Raw genomic sequence first — 18,517 nt, 5'->3', positions numbered from 1 at the left:
GGAGGGGGGACACCGCGGGAGGGGGGAGCGAGCAGTGGGCAGGAGGGGTCACCAGGCGCTGGCTTCCCTTTGGGAGCAGCGAGGCCTGCAGCCGTCCCCATCAGCGTGTGCGGGGTAGCCAAGCCCCACCGCAGGAACCAGCGGGTCCGCAGGGGCAGGCGACGCATGGACACGAAGACACATTGAATTAAGGGTGAGTAAGACACAGGAAAGCCACACCGAAAGGTGCTTGGTGTTTATTAGCTCAGTGAGAAACAGAAGTTAGGCAGCAAAACACAAGGTTAACTCGTGGACATCGGGACCACAGATGATCTACCCCAGAGGTAACATTTTCCTAGGCAAACCGCAGATGTTCTAGAAATCCATTTGAGTTAGGAGACTTAGAGGCATAGGTATGAAATAAAGTTTTTAAGGACAGATGTACGGTTCAGGAGTGTTCAGGCTCCAAGGACGTCTATGTATCTAACTTTCCAAGCGTCTTCTTACAATTTCTCCACGTGTCTTGGAAGCTGCCGACCCTACAGGTCTGGCACACGAGACACTGAAGAATGCCTCGGTCACATCTTAGTCACATGCCACCTCACGGCACCCCCTGGAACAGCAGCTCCTCCTGCAGCACTCATTGTGCAACATCTAACTAAGAATATGTATATTTAAAGGTATTTTCAAGACAGACAGGGCTGAATGTAATAAAAATGACAAAGTAATGCTTGGGCATTTCAAACAAGGCCATTTTGGTTGAAATAAAACGTATACAGACCCCTCTTTAAGGTAGCAATTTGGAAAAAAAGAGACAGACTGCAAACCCACTGCTCTGAATGCCAATACCCCGAGGGTACTAAAACGACCAATGAGATGCCAATCTCCGGAATGCCCTTATCTTGGAGGTGATTATGTTTTCATCACAGTGGAAGCAGCAGCTTGGAAGCAGGCGAGCTGCAGGTGCATGCTGCTCTTGAACTTGTTCAGCAGCTCTTCCAGCAACCTGCAGGGACGAGAAGCTACTTTACAACCTGCACACTGAGGTCGCCTAGCAACACGAGAAAGCACACAGGAGGGACGAGTGCCGGCTCTCGCTTCTGCTCGCTGAGAAGCTATTTACTTACGGATTAACTCAATAACAGAAGTAAGTTAATCAAAGAAGCCAATCAAAAGGAATATATATTTATATACATATTTGTATTTATATATAGAAATCTCCCTCCTGTCTCCTTCCCCTAGATTAATAATTAGATTTCTTCCTAAAGCCCATTAATGTTTGGGGCTATACTTCTTTTTTGATTCACTACTCTACGCTGGCTAATTGAATTTAAATACAAAAATAAGACCATAAGAATAAGTAAAAATTCATACATACTGAATGTACTCCTTTGGGCATACAGGTCTACGGATACTGATAAATACACAGTAGCAACCTAACAACCCTTCAAATCCAAATCCTTTTGTGTTGCCTCTTTGCGGCCACCTTTCTCCTCATCCTGACCCCTGGCCTATTTGTCTTTTCCTCCTGTTTTGCATTCTCGTTTTTAACAAATATTGGAGAGTGCTAAACGGAGGTGGTGAATTAGGCGCCAGGAGAATCAGGGTCCGCTGTAACTCGGTGGGCAAATTATCCTAGTACTTGATGACTCAGTTTCTTTAACTGGTTTGATGTCTGATTTTAGGGCCAGAAAGGATCTTAAGAGATCATTTGTTTCAGATGAAGCACCAAGAAGTGGGCTTAATGGTGAGAAGATGATTTCGTGGGGTTAACAAAGCTCAGAACTAGAACACGTGTTCTCTCCACCCCCTGGGTTCCAGAACAGTCTCCTGCGCGAAATCACAGAGCCTGCACCACGGTTTTCATGTCTGCGGACTGAGCAGCCAAATGCAAAGGCGGATGGACTTCAGCTACGGGGAGTGGAGGAGCAAAGACCTACAGCGCTTCCGCTACCCCAGCTGACGGGGGTAGAGCATTTCTGAGATTTGCCTGGCCTACATTTTGTCTCAGGTCAGAATCTCCTCTTTTGTGAGTAGCAAAGTTTAAACTCTGGGCAAAACCATTAACATAATGTTAATGGAATGTATATAATTTCATTATGTCACGTGTACAAATTCACTTTTTTACTACTTTGCAATATATAAAGCAAAAACAAAAACAAAAAAAAACAAAAACAAAAACAAAACAAACCACCTTGCTGAGCTACTCCAAGGAAAAAAAATCATCAAGCTCTGCATTTTACTATGCTGCCCTTCTTACATTTCTCTAATATCTTTTTAAAAATCTAGGGCAATGATATAGTTTACTGAGTCAGAATAAACTTTCTTAAAATGTTTTCTGTATTAGTCACTTAAAACAAGAACAGAACTAATGTCTCAAGTGCCATAAACGCAGGGGAAAGGTTTTACCTTTTCTGCACTTGGGACACAGGCCGGGTGCAGCCAACGTAACGCATGCTGCCAGGGGCCGTCGGGTACATCCTGACGCCCAAACCGTTACCTATTCAAACAGTCCTTCGAGGTAACAGAACCTTGCTCACACATCTGAGCTGCCCTTGAAATCGGCACATAGAACTTACTTTTTATCTGCTCCGCTTGAAAGCTGAGGCAGGGCTTCTAAAGCCTGTTTAAAACTCGACCTGGAACACAGACAGGCAACATTCAAGTTGGAACATTTCATATTTCTAAGGGGGATCAAGAGCATCACTGAGAACTCTTAAGTACATCTTAAATGTAAAGGAACCTGTATAAGCCAGTGAAGCATGTAGAAAAAGTAAAAGTGAAAAACAATAGAAAAAGTAAAAGTAAAAGTGAGGGTACAAGGTATGGTTCCCAGGCGGAGGCCCTGCAGGAGCAGGGTCAGAAAACTCAACAAGGAAATGAAACACGGCTTGAAAAGCTAAAAGAGACGGATTTTGACAGCAGGGTGCTACTCACGGTAGATGAGAGCTTCATAATATGGAAATGTTCAATTTTTAAAGTCTTTTCAGAACAAAACTGAACTAGTAAAGCAACTGGTAAGAAAGGGAGGAAACGAACTAGAAATAGAGATGATCCTGTGAGAGATTACCAAATGGGGGCATTTATAGTATTAACATGTAGAGGGCCTGATTTACATTAATTAAACAGTCCACAGCATTTAGTTATTATCATATTTAAAATCTGTATGGTAAGTGGGGATTGACTGGTTGGTTTTAATTCAACATCCTTTCTTTTCATGAAAACCTAAAAAGGTGTGAATTAAAAAACCCACCGATTTGGTATGCTTAACTTTTTAAAGTAGAAACTACCAGAAAAGCTACCGAATCAAAAAAAAAAAAAAGCACTTGAGGGGAAATCCTTTGGTAATGACTTATACTGGTCACTAAGGAATAATTTTTAACTTCTCATCTCTTCTTCTTTTATAACATTGACTAAAGGTAAAGAAATAAATGTGATTATTCTTGACTTTAAGGTGGTCTTTGATCCTGTATTGTAAAACTGGACCCTCACCAGTGCCCTAGCAAACATTGTCTTGGGCGAGGTTTCTCAAACGAGGGGCAAATATCACAGCAGCAAACAGAGAGACTACGAAGTTCCAAGAGGGTTATAAAAACTGGTCCTGGAAACTTCAGTTGTTCCTGGTTAGGGCAAGGAACAGGCTACAGCTTGTGGGCAAACTCAGCTCCCTTCCCACTATGAAGTCGACTTTCCTCTTTCCTGATGCAGAGAGGAGTCTCTGCTGTTATCACGTCATCTTAAATCTCTTCTCAATCAACAAAAAGTAATGTAATGCTATTATTCTTTATTTTTACATTATGACAGTAATGATGATGATGATGAAGACAATACCACTGATTATTTGCAGTACACCAACAGGCTAGGGGGTAACTTGGCACATTTTTTCATTTAATTACCCCAAAATTCTGCCTAGAAACTACTTATTATCTTTCTTGTGTAGATGAGGAACTCATGCTCTTAAAGGTTAAATTAAAAGGAATACCTAGGTGCCTACATGAAGCATGTACCCACATCAAATATGGACTCAGTGGAGTGCCCTCTATTATCTATTATTTAGTACTTTATGTAGAAAAATGATGACTGGGAAAAGGTGTGGCTCCATAACTAACATGGGAACCATCCAGAATGGCTCTGGTCAGCCATCAGGAACAGGAATAAGAAGCTAACTTCATTTGTTAGGAAAAACTGTTGAAAGTCTTTTTAGTTGTGATAATGACTGTACAAGTGATGGTGTAAGGCATGTCCTCAAAAGCTGGAGATGAGTAACTGTATCACACCAAGTGTCCTTAGACATTTTATTTCTATACTACTTGGATTCTCAGGCATATTAACAATATAGCCCAGTATTTCCTAGGCACGACTGCCAGTGGAGTAAACAATTTTGTATAGGCAAGTAGTCAGTAATGTTTCAGTTCACCTACTGATATTTCGATAGGAAATCCTGACTTTCATTCAAAACAGCTAAAAGTTATCATCAAATTTCCACTACAAAATTTTGTAGAGAAACCACAAGGCTTCCTCTTATGCTGATATTTACAATGCTTAAACGGTCCCTCAGAGTCTGCTATGAATAGATTAAGACTCAATTCTTATTTTTTCCTTTTTAACAGAAATATATAATGCTCTGCTATATCACTTATGAGATTAAGATTTATCTTACTGAATGAAAAACATAAAATCATATTAAACCTTTTTTTCCTTTATATTATGCTACAGAGAACCAGTATTAGGAGTCTTTGGCTTATTATGCTTTTTAGCGAAAAAAATTAATGCAATGTAAACTTTATCACATCACAATCATGAGCACTCACTCTGACCAGTTATCTTTACAAAGGATTTTATATACTAATAAGATAATCTTTATTTTTAATGAAGCATTCAGAACAAAAACATTTAGCATCTCACTTGCTTTCAGGTGTCAGGTGAACAGCCACAGTATCTCTCAAAGCACAGATTTCAAGCCGTGCCTAAGGATGAGAAAAGGAAAAAGTGAGGGGAACTGCATCAATTATTAAACTGAAACAAGCGATGAGCAGATAGTCTCAGCCTGCTTACTGCAGAGACGGTTGACAGAAGACTGCCAGCACGTGGTTCCCCGCCACCTGCCACCTACTAACTATGAACAGACTTTCTACAACACTCCAAAGAAATCAGCTATGACAAACTAGTTTTTTACTAGTTTAAAATTAACTAACTCAAAATTAACTCAAAGTCAAGTATGACTCTGTGAAGGCAGGGAGTCAGATTTGTTATAAAAAGGTTCAACCTATACAGGGATTTTCCAGAAATCTGTATTCACTACCTAACCAGTAATGTTTCCTTTAGTATGATTGTGAGAGGAAGCAAAATTTGAAACATTGTCCCTGGATTATTTAAGGAAACAGACTGGCTTACTTTCTTATACCTATGCCCTTTTGGGTACACTGACTTTAATCTCAAATCTAAAACAAAGCTCTGCAGATTTAATCACCACCGGCTTTTGTTTGTTTGATGATTGTTTTTTTTTTTTTTTTTTTTTTAATAAAAATTGACAAGTTGATCCAAAAACAACTTGAAAAAGAATAACACAAATTGAGAAACACTTTCTAACATCAAAGCTCATGATAAATCTATAATCATTAATATAGTGTGGCATTGATATATGGACAGAAATACACATCATAGAACAGGACTGACTGTCCCAAAATAAACCTTACATTTATGATCAATGGATTCTGACAAGGGTGCTGAGACCATTCAATGGGGCAAGAGCAATTTCTTCAGCAAATGGTGCTGGGACAACTGGGTTTCCAAATGCAAAAGACTCAACTTGGATCCTTCCCTTAACACAAAAATTAACTCAAAGTAGATGATAAACAAAGGTGAGGGATAAAACTATGAAACACATAGAATAAAACAGCAGTAAATCTTTGTGATGTTGGGGTAGGCAAGCCTTCTTAGACATTATATCAAAAGTACAAGTGACAAAGAAGGAGAGGAAGATGGCTGCAAAGTAGGAGGACCCTGGGCTCACCTCATTCCACGAATACAACTAGATAACTATCAAACCATCCTAAATACTCCAGAAATTGACCTGAAGACTGGCAGAAAAAACTCCAAAAATAAAGGCAGAGAAGTGGCTGCATCGAAGAAGGTAGAAAGTATGGAGATACAGTCTGGGAGACAGATTGTGGCCACCACGATCACAGAGAAGGAAGAGAAACAGACTAGCTCACAGGGAAGTGCACCAGGAAAATAAATCCCCAGAGCAACTGGCTTGGAAAGTGAGAGGGCCCAAGTTTCGTGAGCTCTTGCAACTCGCAAGTCTTAAAGCAAAGCCTGGAGTGTTAAAGGTCAGCAGGAATCGGATGATGGCAGCAGCGTAGGAGGACCCTAGGCTTATCTCATCCCATGATTACAACTAGGTAACTATCAAATCATCCTAAATGCCCCAGAATAGACCTGGCGACCGGCAGAACAAACTACAACTAAAGGTAGAGAAGAGGCCATAACAAAAAATGTAGGAAGTGCAGAGATGTGGTTTTGGAGACAGATCATGGCCCGTTGCAGCAGGGAGGAAGTCATAGTTGCAGACAAGGGTGAGAGACAGACTAGCACATATGAGGAAAACATCCCCATGGCAACTGGCTTGGAAAGCAAGAGAGGTTGAATTTTGTAAGTTTTCACATCTAGTAGGGTGGAAAGCTTAGAGTTTCACAGGTCAGTGGACTTGGCTGAGATAGACTCTGCAGGACATTATGCTGCTCTTGGAGAGAAGGCTGGCAAACAACCTGGATATAGCCTGGAAACAGGGATCTGAAGAGCACCTGGGGCACACACAGTAGGGGACTATTTGCTCACTTGGAATGTTCAAAAGACACCCCCCCCTCACCCCCCTCCCCGGGAACAAAGGAACTGGCAGGTGCCATTTCCCTCCCCTGCCCTTCAGCATAAACCACCTGTGGGAACCAGCATAGCACTACCTCATTACCTAACTTGCTTACACCAAGCCCTGCCCCCCCACATTCCTGTGGAACCACCCTTCCCAGTGGTGCTAGCCTCAGTCCCAGTGCAGTGGGTCTCCTCCCCCAGAACACTAACCCAAACCCCTGCCAACACCATGTCTCTCCACCTGGGAGTTTTGCACAGCCTTAGTTGTGGCAGCAGTGGTAACAGGCCTCATTTCATAAGCAGACCAGAGGACACCAAAGTTAAAATGTGCCATGTTCAGGCCAGGGACCACTTATTGCCCATAACCAGCAAAAACAACTGGCCTGAAGGATAAAGCAGCCAGGACAAAATAGCAGAGCATGTGCAGCGTCCACTGGAGACACTCCCGGACGTGCCAGGCCCTGGAGAACAGAAGACACTACACAGCAGGGTACTATAGGTCCTCTTCTACATAAGGCCATTACCCTCAAGAACAGGAGACAGAGTTGGCTTTCCTAACACAGAGAAACAGGCACAGAGACTTAGAAAAAATTAGAAGACAGAGAAATTTGTCACAAAGCAAAGAATAAGACAAGGCCATGGCCAGAGATCTAAGCAAGACAGACATAAGTAACATGCCTGATTGAGTATTTAAAGCAGTGATCATTAAGGATACTCACTGGACTTGAAAAGAGAGTGGAAGGTATCAGTGAGATCCTTAACACAAAAATTAAAAAGAACCAATCAGATGTGGTTTTGAAGATAGATTGTGGCTGCTGTAGTGGGGAGGGGGTTGCAGTTGCAGAGAAGGGCAAGAGACAGACTAGCGCATATGAAGAAAACAAATCTTGCAATAGACAAGATTAGAAACATGCTTGATGGAATCAACAGCAGGCTGGAAGAAGCAGAGGAGTGAATTAATGATCTAGAAGTCAGAGTAATGGAGCGTAATCAAGCTGAACAAAAAGAGAAAAGGAATTATGTAAAATGAGAATAGACTTCAGGAACTCAGTGAGTTCATCAAATGTAATAACATTCGTATTATATGAAACCAAGAAGAAGAGAAAGGGAGAATTTATTTGAGGAAATAGTAGCTGAAAACTTCCCGAATCTGGGGAAGGAAAAAGGTATCTGGGTCCAGGAGGCACAGAGAACCCCCAACAAAATCAACAAAAGCAGACCCCCACCAATGTATGTTGTAATTAAATTGGCAAAATATAGTGATAAAGAAAAAAATTTAAAAGTATCAAGACAGAAGAAGACAGTAACACATGAAGGAAACCCCATAAAGCTAGCAGGGAATTTTTCAGCAGAAATGTAGCAGGCTAGAAAGCAGTGGCATGATATATTCAGCATGAGAAATGACAAAAATTTGCAGGCAATAATACTCAACCCAGCAAGACTATCATTCAGAATAAAAGGAGAGATAAAAAGCTTCCCAGACAAAGAAGAACAAGAAGAGTTCACGACCACTACGCCAGTCATGCAAGAAATAATTAAGGAGACTCTGAGTGGAAAGGAGAGACAGAAAGTGACAGTATGAAGGTAGGAACATAAAAGCAATAAAAAGGAATAATTCTGTAAAAAAAATAAGTCAATGAACTCATATAAAAAAAGGCATCAAGTTTGCGCAAGATGTTATATACAAAAACCTAATGGTAACCACGACTCAAAAACCACTAATAAAAATGCAAAGAATAAAAACATAGAAATCCAATTATATCACTAAAGAAAATCAAGTCATGAAAGACAAGAAAGGATTAGACAAAATCTTCAGAAACAACCACAAAACAAGTAATAAAATGTCAATAAATACATATCAATAATTACTTTGAATGTAAATGGACTAAATGATTCAATCAAAAGACAGAGGGTGACAATGGATAAAAAGCAAGACCCATCTATATGCTGCCTAAAAGAGACTTATTTTAGACCTAAAGACAACCACAAATTCAAAGTGAGGGGATAGAGAAACACTTATCATGTGTATGGATGTCAAAAAAAAAAAAAAAAAAAAAAAGGCTGGTGTAGCAATATTTATTTGAGATGAACAGACTTTAAGACAAAGGCTGTAACAGGAGACAAAGAAGGACACTATATAATAATAGAGGAGACAATCCAACAAGATATAATAATTCTACAAATTTATGCACCCAACTTGGGAGCACCCAAATACATAAAAGCAGTAAATAACAAGCCTAAAGAACTAATTGATAATACACAGTAATAGTAGGGGACTTTAACACCCACTTACATCAATAAACAGAAAATCAACAAGGTAATAAAGGCTTTGAATGGCACACTGGAACAGGTGGATTTAACAGATATATATTCAGAACATTCTATCCTAAAACAGCAGAATAGACATTCTTCTCAAGTGCATACGGAACACTCTCCAGAATAAATCATATATTAGCCCACAAAACAAGCCTCAACAAATTCAAAAACACTGAAGTCATATGATGCATCTTTTCTGACCACAAGGCTATGAAACAAGAAGTCAACCTCGAGAAAAAATGTGGAAGTAACACAAATATATGAAGTTAAACAACATGCTACTAAACAATGAATGGGTCAACTGGGAAATCAAAAAACTAAAAAAGTACACATAAACAAATGAAAATGAAAACACAAGGAGACAAAATCTTTGGGATGCAACAAAAGTAGTTCCAGGAAGGAAGTATATAGAGCAATACAGGCCTACCTCAAGAAGCAAGAAAAACCTAAAAAAACAAAAACAAAAACACAAAACCCCAACCCTAAATATACTTAAAGGAGCTAGAAAAAGAAAACAAAATCTAAAACCAGCAGAAGGAAGGAAATAATAAAGATTAGAAAAGAAATGAATAATATAGAAACTAAAAAAGTAATAGAACAGATCAATGATACCAGGAGCTGATTCTTTGAAAAAAAAAAAATCAATAAAACACTTATCAGCAAAAAAAGAGAAAGACTCAAATAAATAAAATCACAAATAAGAGAGAAGAAATACCCAACAGCACAGAAATACAACTATAAGAGAATATTATGAAAACACTGTATGCCAACAAACTGGACAACCTGGAAGAAATGGATACATTCCTAGAAACATATAAACTACCAAAACTGAAACTCCCAAAAAGCAAAAAGTCCAGTACCAGATGGCTTCACAGGTGAATTCTACCAAGCATTAAAAGATGAGTTGATACATATTTTTCTCAAACTACTCCAAAAAATAAAAAAGGAAAACTTCCAAATTCATTTAATGAGGCCAGCATTATCCACTAAACAAATACCAGATAAAGAAATGATTAAAGAGAACTACAAGTCAATATCTCTGATGCAAAAATCCTCAACAAAATACTAGCAAACAGAATCTAATGATACGTTAAAAAAATCACTCATGATGATCAAGTGGGATTTATTTCTGGATTGCCAGGGTAGTTCAATATTTACAAATCAATTAACAAGGAACACACCTCAACATAATAAAGGCCATACATGAAAAACCCACAATTAACATCATCCTCAAGGGGGAAAAACTGAGAACTTTTCCCCTAAGGTCCGGAACAAGACAAGGATGTCTTTTTTTTTTTTGCCACTTTCATTTAACATATTACTGGAAGGCCTAGACACAGCAATCAGACAACAAAAAGAAATAAAAGTCAACTAAGTAAGGAAGGAAGAAGTAAAACTTTCACTATTTACAGGCGATATGACACTATATATAGAAAACCTGAAAGACTTCACCACAAAACTGCTAGAACTGATACACAAAATCAGTAAAGTGGCAGGATACAAAATCAAGGTACAGAAATCTGTTGCATTTCTATATACCAATAGTGAAGCAGCAGAAAGAGAATTAGGGAATCAATATAATTTACAACTGCACCCAAAATAATAAGTTATCTAGGAATAAACCTAACCAAAGAGGCGAAAGACCTTTATACTCTGAAAACTATAAAACGGTGATACAAGAAATTGAAAATGACACAAAGAAGTGGAAAGACATTCCATGCTCATGGATTGGAAGAACAAATATTGTTAAAATGTTTATACTATCCAAAGAAATCTACACATTTAATGCAATTCCTATCAAAATACCAATAGCATTTTTCACAGAATTAGAACAAACAATCCTAACATTTGTATGGAATCACAAAAGATCTCAATAGCCAAAGCAATCTTGAAAAGAAAAAGCAAAGCTGGAGGCATCACAATTCTGGACTTCAAGTTATATGACAAAGCTGTAGTGATCAAAACAGTGCGGTGCTGGCCTGACGACAGACATATAGATCCCTAGAACAGAACAGAAAACCCAGACATAAACCCACAACTATGTGGTCGATTAATTTTCAACAAAGCAGGAAAGAATATTCAATACAAAAAAAGGCAGTCTCTTCCACAAATGGTGTTGGGAAAACCGGACAGCAACATGTAAAGCAATGAACTGAATCACTTCCTCACACCATATAGCAAAACAAATTCAAAATGGATTAAAGCCCTAGATGTGAGACCTGAAACCATAAAAATCCTACAAGAGAACACAGTAGCTTCTTTGACATTGGCCATAGTACCCTTTTCCTACACGGGTCTCCTGAGGTAAGGGAACAAGAGCAAAATAAACTATTGGGAGTACACCGAAATAAAAAGCTTCTGCACAGCGAAGGAAACAATCAACCCAACTAAAATGTGACCTACAGGAAGAGAGAAGATATTTGCAATGACGTATTTGATAAAGGGTCGGTATACAATATATATAAAGAACTCATACAACTCAACACCCAAATACCAAATAATCTAATTAAAAAAATGGGAAGAAGCCATGAACAGACATTTTTCCAAAGAAGACATAGATATGTCTTAGGCACATGAAAAGATGCTCATCACTCATGAGGTATCACTTCATACCTGTCAGCCCGTCAGAAAGGCTGAAGTGAACATCATAAGAAACAGCAGATGGTGAGAATATGTAGAAAAAGGAACCCTCCTGCGCTGTTGGAGGGGATGCCAGCTGGTGCAGCCACTCTGGACAACAATATGCAGCTACCCTATGATCCAGCAACTGCACTACTGGGGATTTACCCCAAAGAAAACAAAAACACTAATAAAGGGATAGGTGCACCCCTAAGTTTACTGCATTATTTAAAATAGCCAAATTACAGAAGTAGCCCAAGGGCCCATCAACTGATGAATGGATACAGATGTGGTCTGTATGCACGTAGATATACATGCAATGGGATGTTATTCAGACATAAAAATGAATGGAATCTTGCCGTTTGCAATGACCTGGATAGAGCTGGAGTACCATGCAGGGCGAAGTAAGCCAGAGAGAGACAAATACCATATAGTTTCACTCATATGTGGGATTTAGGAAACAAAACAAAGGAGCAAAGGGGAAAAAAAAAAAAAAAGGAGAGAAACCAAGAGATAGACCCCTAAGAATAGAGAACAGTGCTGGTTATCAGAAGGGAGGAGGTGAGGGGAGGCTAAATAGGTGATGGGGATTAAGGAGTGCACTCGTCAAGGTGAGCAACAGGTGACGTGTGGAAGTGTTGGTTCCCTACGTTGGACTCACGAAACTAACATCACACCGCGTGTTACTGCACTGGAATTAGAATTAAAACTAAAAAAAAAAAAAAAAGTAAAAGCAACAAGATAAAAACTTAATAAATTAGACTCTATCGAAATTAAAAACTTCTGTGCCACAACCTAGAGCATCAAGAAAGTAACAAGCAACCCAGAGAATGAGGGGACGCTTGACACGCAGTGCGGTGGCGGGAATCAGTAGGATGGACGGCACCAGGCACTGGGGGGATGTGGAGAAACTGCTGGTAGGAAAGTAAAATGGAACAGGTCGGTTTACAGACAGTCTGGCAGAGGGTAACCATCTGAGCTAGCAATTCCCCTCCTAAGATTATACCCAAGAGAAATTAAAACATATAGAAACTCGTATGGGAATGCTCTTATTAGGTAAAAAGTAGAAACCACGTGAATGGCCATCCGACGAGGAGCAGACAGAGAAAATGGGGTATATTCACAGGATGAAATACTGTCTAATCACCACATGAAGTGACGTACTGGAACACACTGCAGCACGTATGAGCCCTGCAAACGCTACGCTAACTGGCAAGAGCAGCCGGTCACAAAAAGCCATATTCATATGGTTCCGTTTATGTGAAATTTCCAGAACAGGCAAATCATAGGGTTGGAAAATCATGGAAGGTGCCCGGGTGGCTCAGTGGGTGAAGCATCTGACTTCTGCTCGGGTCCTGGGATGGAGGGGGGATGGTCTGCTTGTCCCACTCCCTCTGCCCCTCCCCTGCTCATGCTCTCTCTCTCTGTCAAATAAAATCTTTAAAAAAGAAAAGAAGAAAAACAGAAAAAAGAAGAGATGGGAGGGAAGGAGAGGGAAGAGGATGAAAGGAAAGGAAACCACAGAGACAGAAAGTAGGATGCTGCTCGTCTGTGGCCGGGAAGGGCGGCTGGGAGGGTTCCTCTAGGGTCCAGTGTCCTGGAGCTGGCTGTGTAGATGGCTGCACAACTCTGTCGACACAGTGAAAGAAAATTCACTGAACTGTGCATACTTCTTGCCTTGTAGACAACACTGTGTGGCAGGTGAGCTTCATCTGCGTAAAACTTTCAAGAACAACAAAAAACGGTAACCCAAAGCTTAAACCTTTTTGCAAGCTTGAAAAAGTGAGACTTAAAAAGAAAAAAGAAGAAAGAAAAAGTGAGACTTCACGTACAGATCAAGGGTCCTCGGATCACTGAAAAGCACCAAACTGGGGCAGCCCAGGGGGCTCATGGTTTAGCCCACCTTCGGCCCAGGACGTGATCCTGGAGACCCGGGATCGAGTCCCACGTCGGGCTCCCTGCATGGAACCTGCTTTTCCCTCTCTCCCTCTCTCTCTCTCTCTCTCTGTCTCTCATGAATAAATAAATAAAAACTTAAAAAAAAAAAGAAAGCACCAAACTGTGGTTCCACTTCTCTCTACACTGTGTCTCAGGAAGGTTTGAAGACGGTGCATTAGCCCTTAGGTGAGTGGTCATTTCCGGTTAACCTGTCATCTGCTCAAAAGAGCGCGGCCTCACACAGTGACCCCCGGTGGGTGAGGGTGGGTTGGGGGCCAGAGTCCCCTGAAGTCCTCCCATCAGACAGGGCCGCCCCGTCCCTCGGAGGCCATCCTCCTGGGCGTGCGGAGCTCTTCCTCGCCCTCCCTGCTGGCTTTGAGAGAATCTAGCCCTCGGGCCCCTCCCGAGTTCATCTCAACCACCTAGAAGAAAGCGCTGGACTTTTCCCACCATAGATAGTTTTATCTGTTGAGAATTTCCTGCGAATGGCCCCATACGGTGTGCGAGCTTTTGTGCAGGCCTCCCTTCACCCCGTGAATGCTCCTGAGGTTCACCCAGCTGGTCCCCGTCTTCCCCTCACCGCTCACCTGCACCTGCCCTTCCTTTATTCTGCTGATGGATACCTGGGCCATCTGTAGCATTTGGCCCTCATGTTTTCAGTCCTCTTGCTTATATACCGAGGACTGGAATGGCGGGGTCAAAGGGTACTCGTGTGTTTAGTTGTTTTTTTTTTTTTTTTTTTTTTTGCTTCTGTTTTTCTTTTTAAAGGCTTTTCTTGTCACTGTACCGTTTTATACCGCCAACAGTGTGGGAGGCTTCTAGTTTCTCTCCAGTCTTGCCAACACTCGGTATTTATAAGTCTTTAATTTTCTCCATCCTGGCGGACGGGTAATGGTTTATTACGGTAGCGCTGATTTTCACTTCTCTGATCACTAATGATGCTGGCCATCCTTTCATGTCCTGATTAGCCATTCTGACTCTCCTAGAAATCGAATTACCTGTATGCTAGACTTTCTGACATGGTCCCAGAGGTCTCTGGAGTTCTATTTATTTATTTTTTCCAATGACTCTTTTCTCTGTTCTTTCTATGGGGTAATTTCTGTTGATTTACAAATATGCTGACTTTCTCTTTCGTCCTCTCTACTCTGCTGTTTGTTATTCACATCTAGAAGACTTCAAAAAATTCACATATTGTATTTTTCCATTCCAGAATTTCCATTTAGTTCCTTTTTTTGGGTTTCTATTTTTCTGGTGAGGTTTCCTAACTATTCATTCATTATGAGCATGAATAGTTCCTACATCACTGAATGCAACTGTTTTAAAGTCCTTGCCTTCAAAATCCAACATCTGCGTCATCTCAAGATTGGTCTCGGTTGTTTGCTTTTCTATTGAGAATGGGTCATATTTTCCTGTTTTATTTCATTTGCGCATTTCATGTAAATTTCGATAATTTCCTGGACACTGTCAATATTATGTGGGCTCTATAATATGCTCCTAAAGAGGACTGATCTTTTGTTTTGTTTTAGCAAGTAATTAACTTATTTGGACTCAGACTGAAAATTCTTGGCTCCTGGGCAGCCCTTCAAGTCTTACTGCAGTTCTTCTAGCCTAACTGGGCTGGTTGGAGGAGACTATGACCAGGCAGGAGTAGGTCAAGGGTCAGCTGGTGATTTCTGCAGTGTATACATTTGTGGCTCTTGTTTTCTGCTCTCTGGGATACCTCACTTTCCTGTAATTGTGGTGGAAGCCTATTCTTCAAGCCAGAAACATAGCAGGTTTTGTGAAATTGTAGGCATTCCTCGCCCTGCCTCGAGGCTAAAATCTGTAAGAAGTGAAAAATTCCTCAAGTGCCCTTTCCTCCAGAATCACTCGCTCATGGCCGGCCTCCAGTATCTTCAGGTTTTTGTGTTTACACTTAGGATTCTTCTATATTATGCATGATTACAGTTGTTATCTGCTGGGAGTGGGCCTGATGGAAACTCCCTCAGCCAGTACTGGAAGGAAAACGGCCAGTACTTTTTTAAGAACACATTCGCGACGCTCGAGGTCACTGCAGTCCATAGGTAGTAGGTGACTCTCCCATATGCTGCATACCTTGGCTGCTCTCAGTTTGGTCATACGCACACCAAGAAGCATCTGGCTTATGGAAGTTGTATTTGCTATTATGACCATGTGACTTCAATAACTACGACATAAACCGATGGATCGTGAGTGCAAAGAGACGGTGGTCATTCCTATGAAAATTGCATTGAATGGTTTGAAAAGATTTATTAAGAGTTAAATGCTAAACATTTCCTGCGAAATTGAATTGAGTGAAGATAGTTGTAAACTGAAAAACAAATCACGTAACTTTAGAAGGAATCTGCATTCATATGTCACAAGAGTCATGAGGGTCTTGCTCTGCTCTAAAGAAACAGAAGCCCTATAAAAATCGTAGACAATATAAAAGATACGATGGTAGATGATAAATCAGCAGATTCATCAAAACAACAAAAACAAAAACAAGCCCCAAACCTGTCCGTATAGCATAAGATCGATAACTAAAAATACATGTATATGTTCTAAATGAAATAAAAGTTCAATGCGGGACTGACTGATTTTGGTACCTGTAATGCTCCATTTTTGCTGAAGGATGAAACACACTGCATCAGCCGACTTAGCTCTTCAGAAACTGCTTCCACCACCCTGGATAGAACTCGAGGTACCAATTCTTTGGAAATCGTGAACACCTGATGGAAGGGTTTAAAGTAAGAAGTGATGCATTGAGGGAACATTTCCTGACTTGAATTTGTTAGAAACAAACAAACAAACAAAAATGCACAAAACAAGGAGGTCACAGGTCTTCTAAGTCCTATTTTTAAAGGATAGTTATTAAGTTATTATGAGTGAAAGGAAGTTACAGACTTCTACTTCAGTTGTATTGAGTGATTCATGCCAAAACTAATCCTCTTAAAAATATCAGCAAATATAATTCTGAAAGGTATTACTGATGCTGACAAACTAAAAATAATTTCAAAGATTTCTTCTTGCCCTTTTCACAAAAAGAAATATTATTTCTAAAAGGGAAGTTATATAAATAAAAACATGCTGTGCCAGGTTTTTTTTTTTTTTTTTTTTTTTTTTTTACCACAATTAATAGAAAAACATACTGGGTCAGACCGTTCTTAGATTAAAACAAACACCATATCATATTGGGGACTTTATTGTGTATTGGACAACAAAGTCCCCAATTTCACTATTTGCTGAATGGATGAATGAATGAATGAATGAATTTTTAAACATTTTATTTATTTATTCATGAGAGACACAGAGTGAGGCAGAGACACAGGCAGAGGGAGAAGCAGGCTCCATGCAGAGAGCTGGACGGGGACTCAATCCTGAGACTCTGGGGTCACGCCCTGAGCCAAAGGCAGATGCTCAACTGCTGAGCCACCCGGGCATCCCAATATTTGCTAAATTTTATATGTATTTCACTTGACATAAAACATTATTTCCAAACTTTGAATTTTGATATTTTCAGGCTAAGAGCTATATTATATTTGAAAATATGGTGAAACATTTTACTATGCTGACTTATAAATTTGTCAAGTTAAGATCATGTGGGAAATACTAAATAATAAACATTATGAATGAAATTCTATTTTCAGTCGCCGAGATAAATTAAAAGGGGGTTTGAAAACCCTAATACAAATCATGGTTCCTGAGAGTGGACGTTAATAAAAGCTGCCTCTTTAGGAATCACCAGCATCACTGCAAATGCCTACATATTGTATGATTCCTCTGAGCACCACTATCCATCTACCACAGAAATGCTTTCACTGGCTGATGATTTAATTCTATACCCTAATTTTACTAGAAGCTAACACTACGAGAGCATTTGTGTATCTCTGATAAAATCATTAAAAAACGTATGTGATAAATTCTTGCTACAGTCATATAATATATACATTTTATTTTTGGGCGCCTGGGTGCCTTCGACTCAGGTCATGATCCCGGGGTCGGTGACCATCCCTCTCCTCCCTGCTCATGCTCTTTTTCACTCTCTCTCTCTTTCTCAAATAAATACATAAATTCTAAAAAAAAAAAAAAAATAGACTTTATTTTTATAGAAGAATGTGTGGATTTTTCCCTTACTAGGAAATGAAAACTGTAATATACTACATTTTGCTTTCTGCTCTAGTTGCTTTAATCCTAGAGCCAAATTTGGGAATGAGGCAGCATTCTGTTTCCTTTGGTTACTCTTTTATCTTCGCCTTGATTATCCATGTTTTTCCAGTTTACCTTGACAACCTCTGATCATTGTGGGTAAGGACAATGCTATAAACCAAATACACCTCTATCAGGCCCCTACAGCTCAAAAGGCACTCGCAGCAGTGGAAACTATCTAATGATAACCTCTCGCTGGGCCCCGTGCTATCTGGTCACCCATCGGTCTATGAGCCATAACAACTCTGAAAGTCCTGGCAAAGCAGTGAGTAATGGGTTGTGAGATTAGCGAGGCGGGAGTCGCAGTGGTGATAATGGTGGAGGCTGTGCTTCTTTTGATGTTACTGAGAAGAGTCCTTCTAAGAAGGATGTTAACAAAGGAGGTTCACGTTAAGCTTCAGACGATGGTGCTTCGGGTGAAGCTGAAGGCAAGGTGAGCGTGAACCAGGAGCACCAGCATCTACGTGTCCCTTAGTCACCGCTGATAGAACCCCTGCACCTGTCTCCTAGCCTCAGCCTGCCCTCTCGGCCCAACCTTCTACGAGTCTAGTTTTCTGGAATCCCAGCCACCGTGTAAGGACCCGCTGCT

General features: G+C 40.3%; 1 protein-coding gene and 1 long non-coding RNA gene across 11 annotated transcripts in view; one reads left to right on the top strand and one right to left on the bottom strand.

Annotated features, from left to right (window-relative positions):
- Positions 1-221: 221 nt before the first annotated feature.
- The window catches only part of EXOC2 (exocyst complex component 2), a 224,900-nt gene continuing 206,604 nt past the window's right edge, over positions 222-18,517 (bottom strand). For all 8 annotated transcript variants that reach the window (XM_072813903.1, XM_072813910.1, XM_072813908.1 and 5 more), the window contains 4 exons: positions 16,329-16,451; positions 4,885-4,946; positions 2,559-2,618; positions 222-985 (listed from right to left, as the gene is read on the bottom strand). In XM_072813903.1, coding sequence (XP_072670004.1) covers positions 892-985; positions 2,559-2,618; positions 4,885-4,946; positions 16,329-16,451 — 339 coding nt within the window. In that variant the 3' untranslated portion in view covers positions 222-891. The remainder of the gene's footprint in view (positions 986-2,558; positions 2,619-4,884; positions 4,947-16,328; positions 16,452-18,517) is intronic.
- LOC140626250 (uncharacterized) lies at positions 802-12,325 on the top strand. Of its 3 annotated transcripts, none has more exons than XR_012025441.1 (3): positions 802-1,126; positions 1,801-1,990; positions 4,895-12,325. It is a non-coding gene; the product is annotated as an uncharacterized lncRNA (long non-coding RNA). The 3 variants fall into 3 exon arrangements; XR_012025440.1 differs by having other exon boundaries at positions 1,700-1,990; XR_012025442.1 differs by having other exon boundaries at positions 1,665-1,990.

This window comes from Canis lupus, chromosome 37 (genome assembly GCF_048164855.1).
Source record: "Canis lupus baileyi chromosome 37, mCanLup2.hap1, whole genome shotgun sequence".
In the NCBI taxonomy this organism is placed as follows: Eukaryota; Metazoa; Chordata; class Mammalia; order Carnivora; family Canidae; genus Canis; species Canis lupus.
Note: the sequence above shows the minus strand (reverse complement) of the source record. Positions and strands in the feature narration are given on the sequence as shown.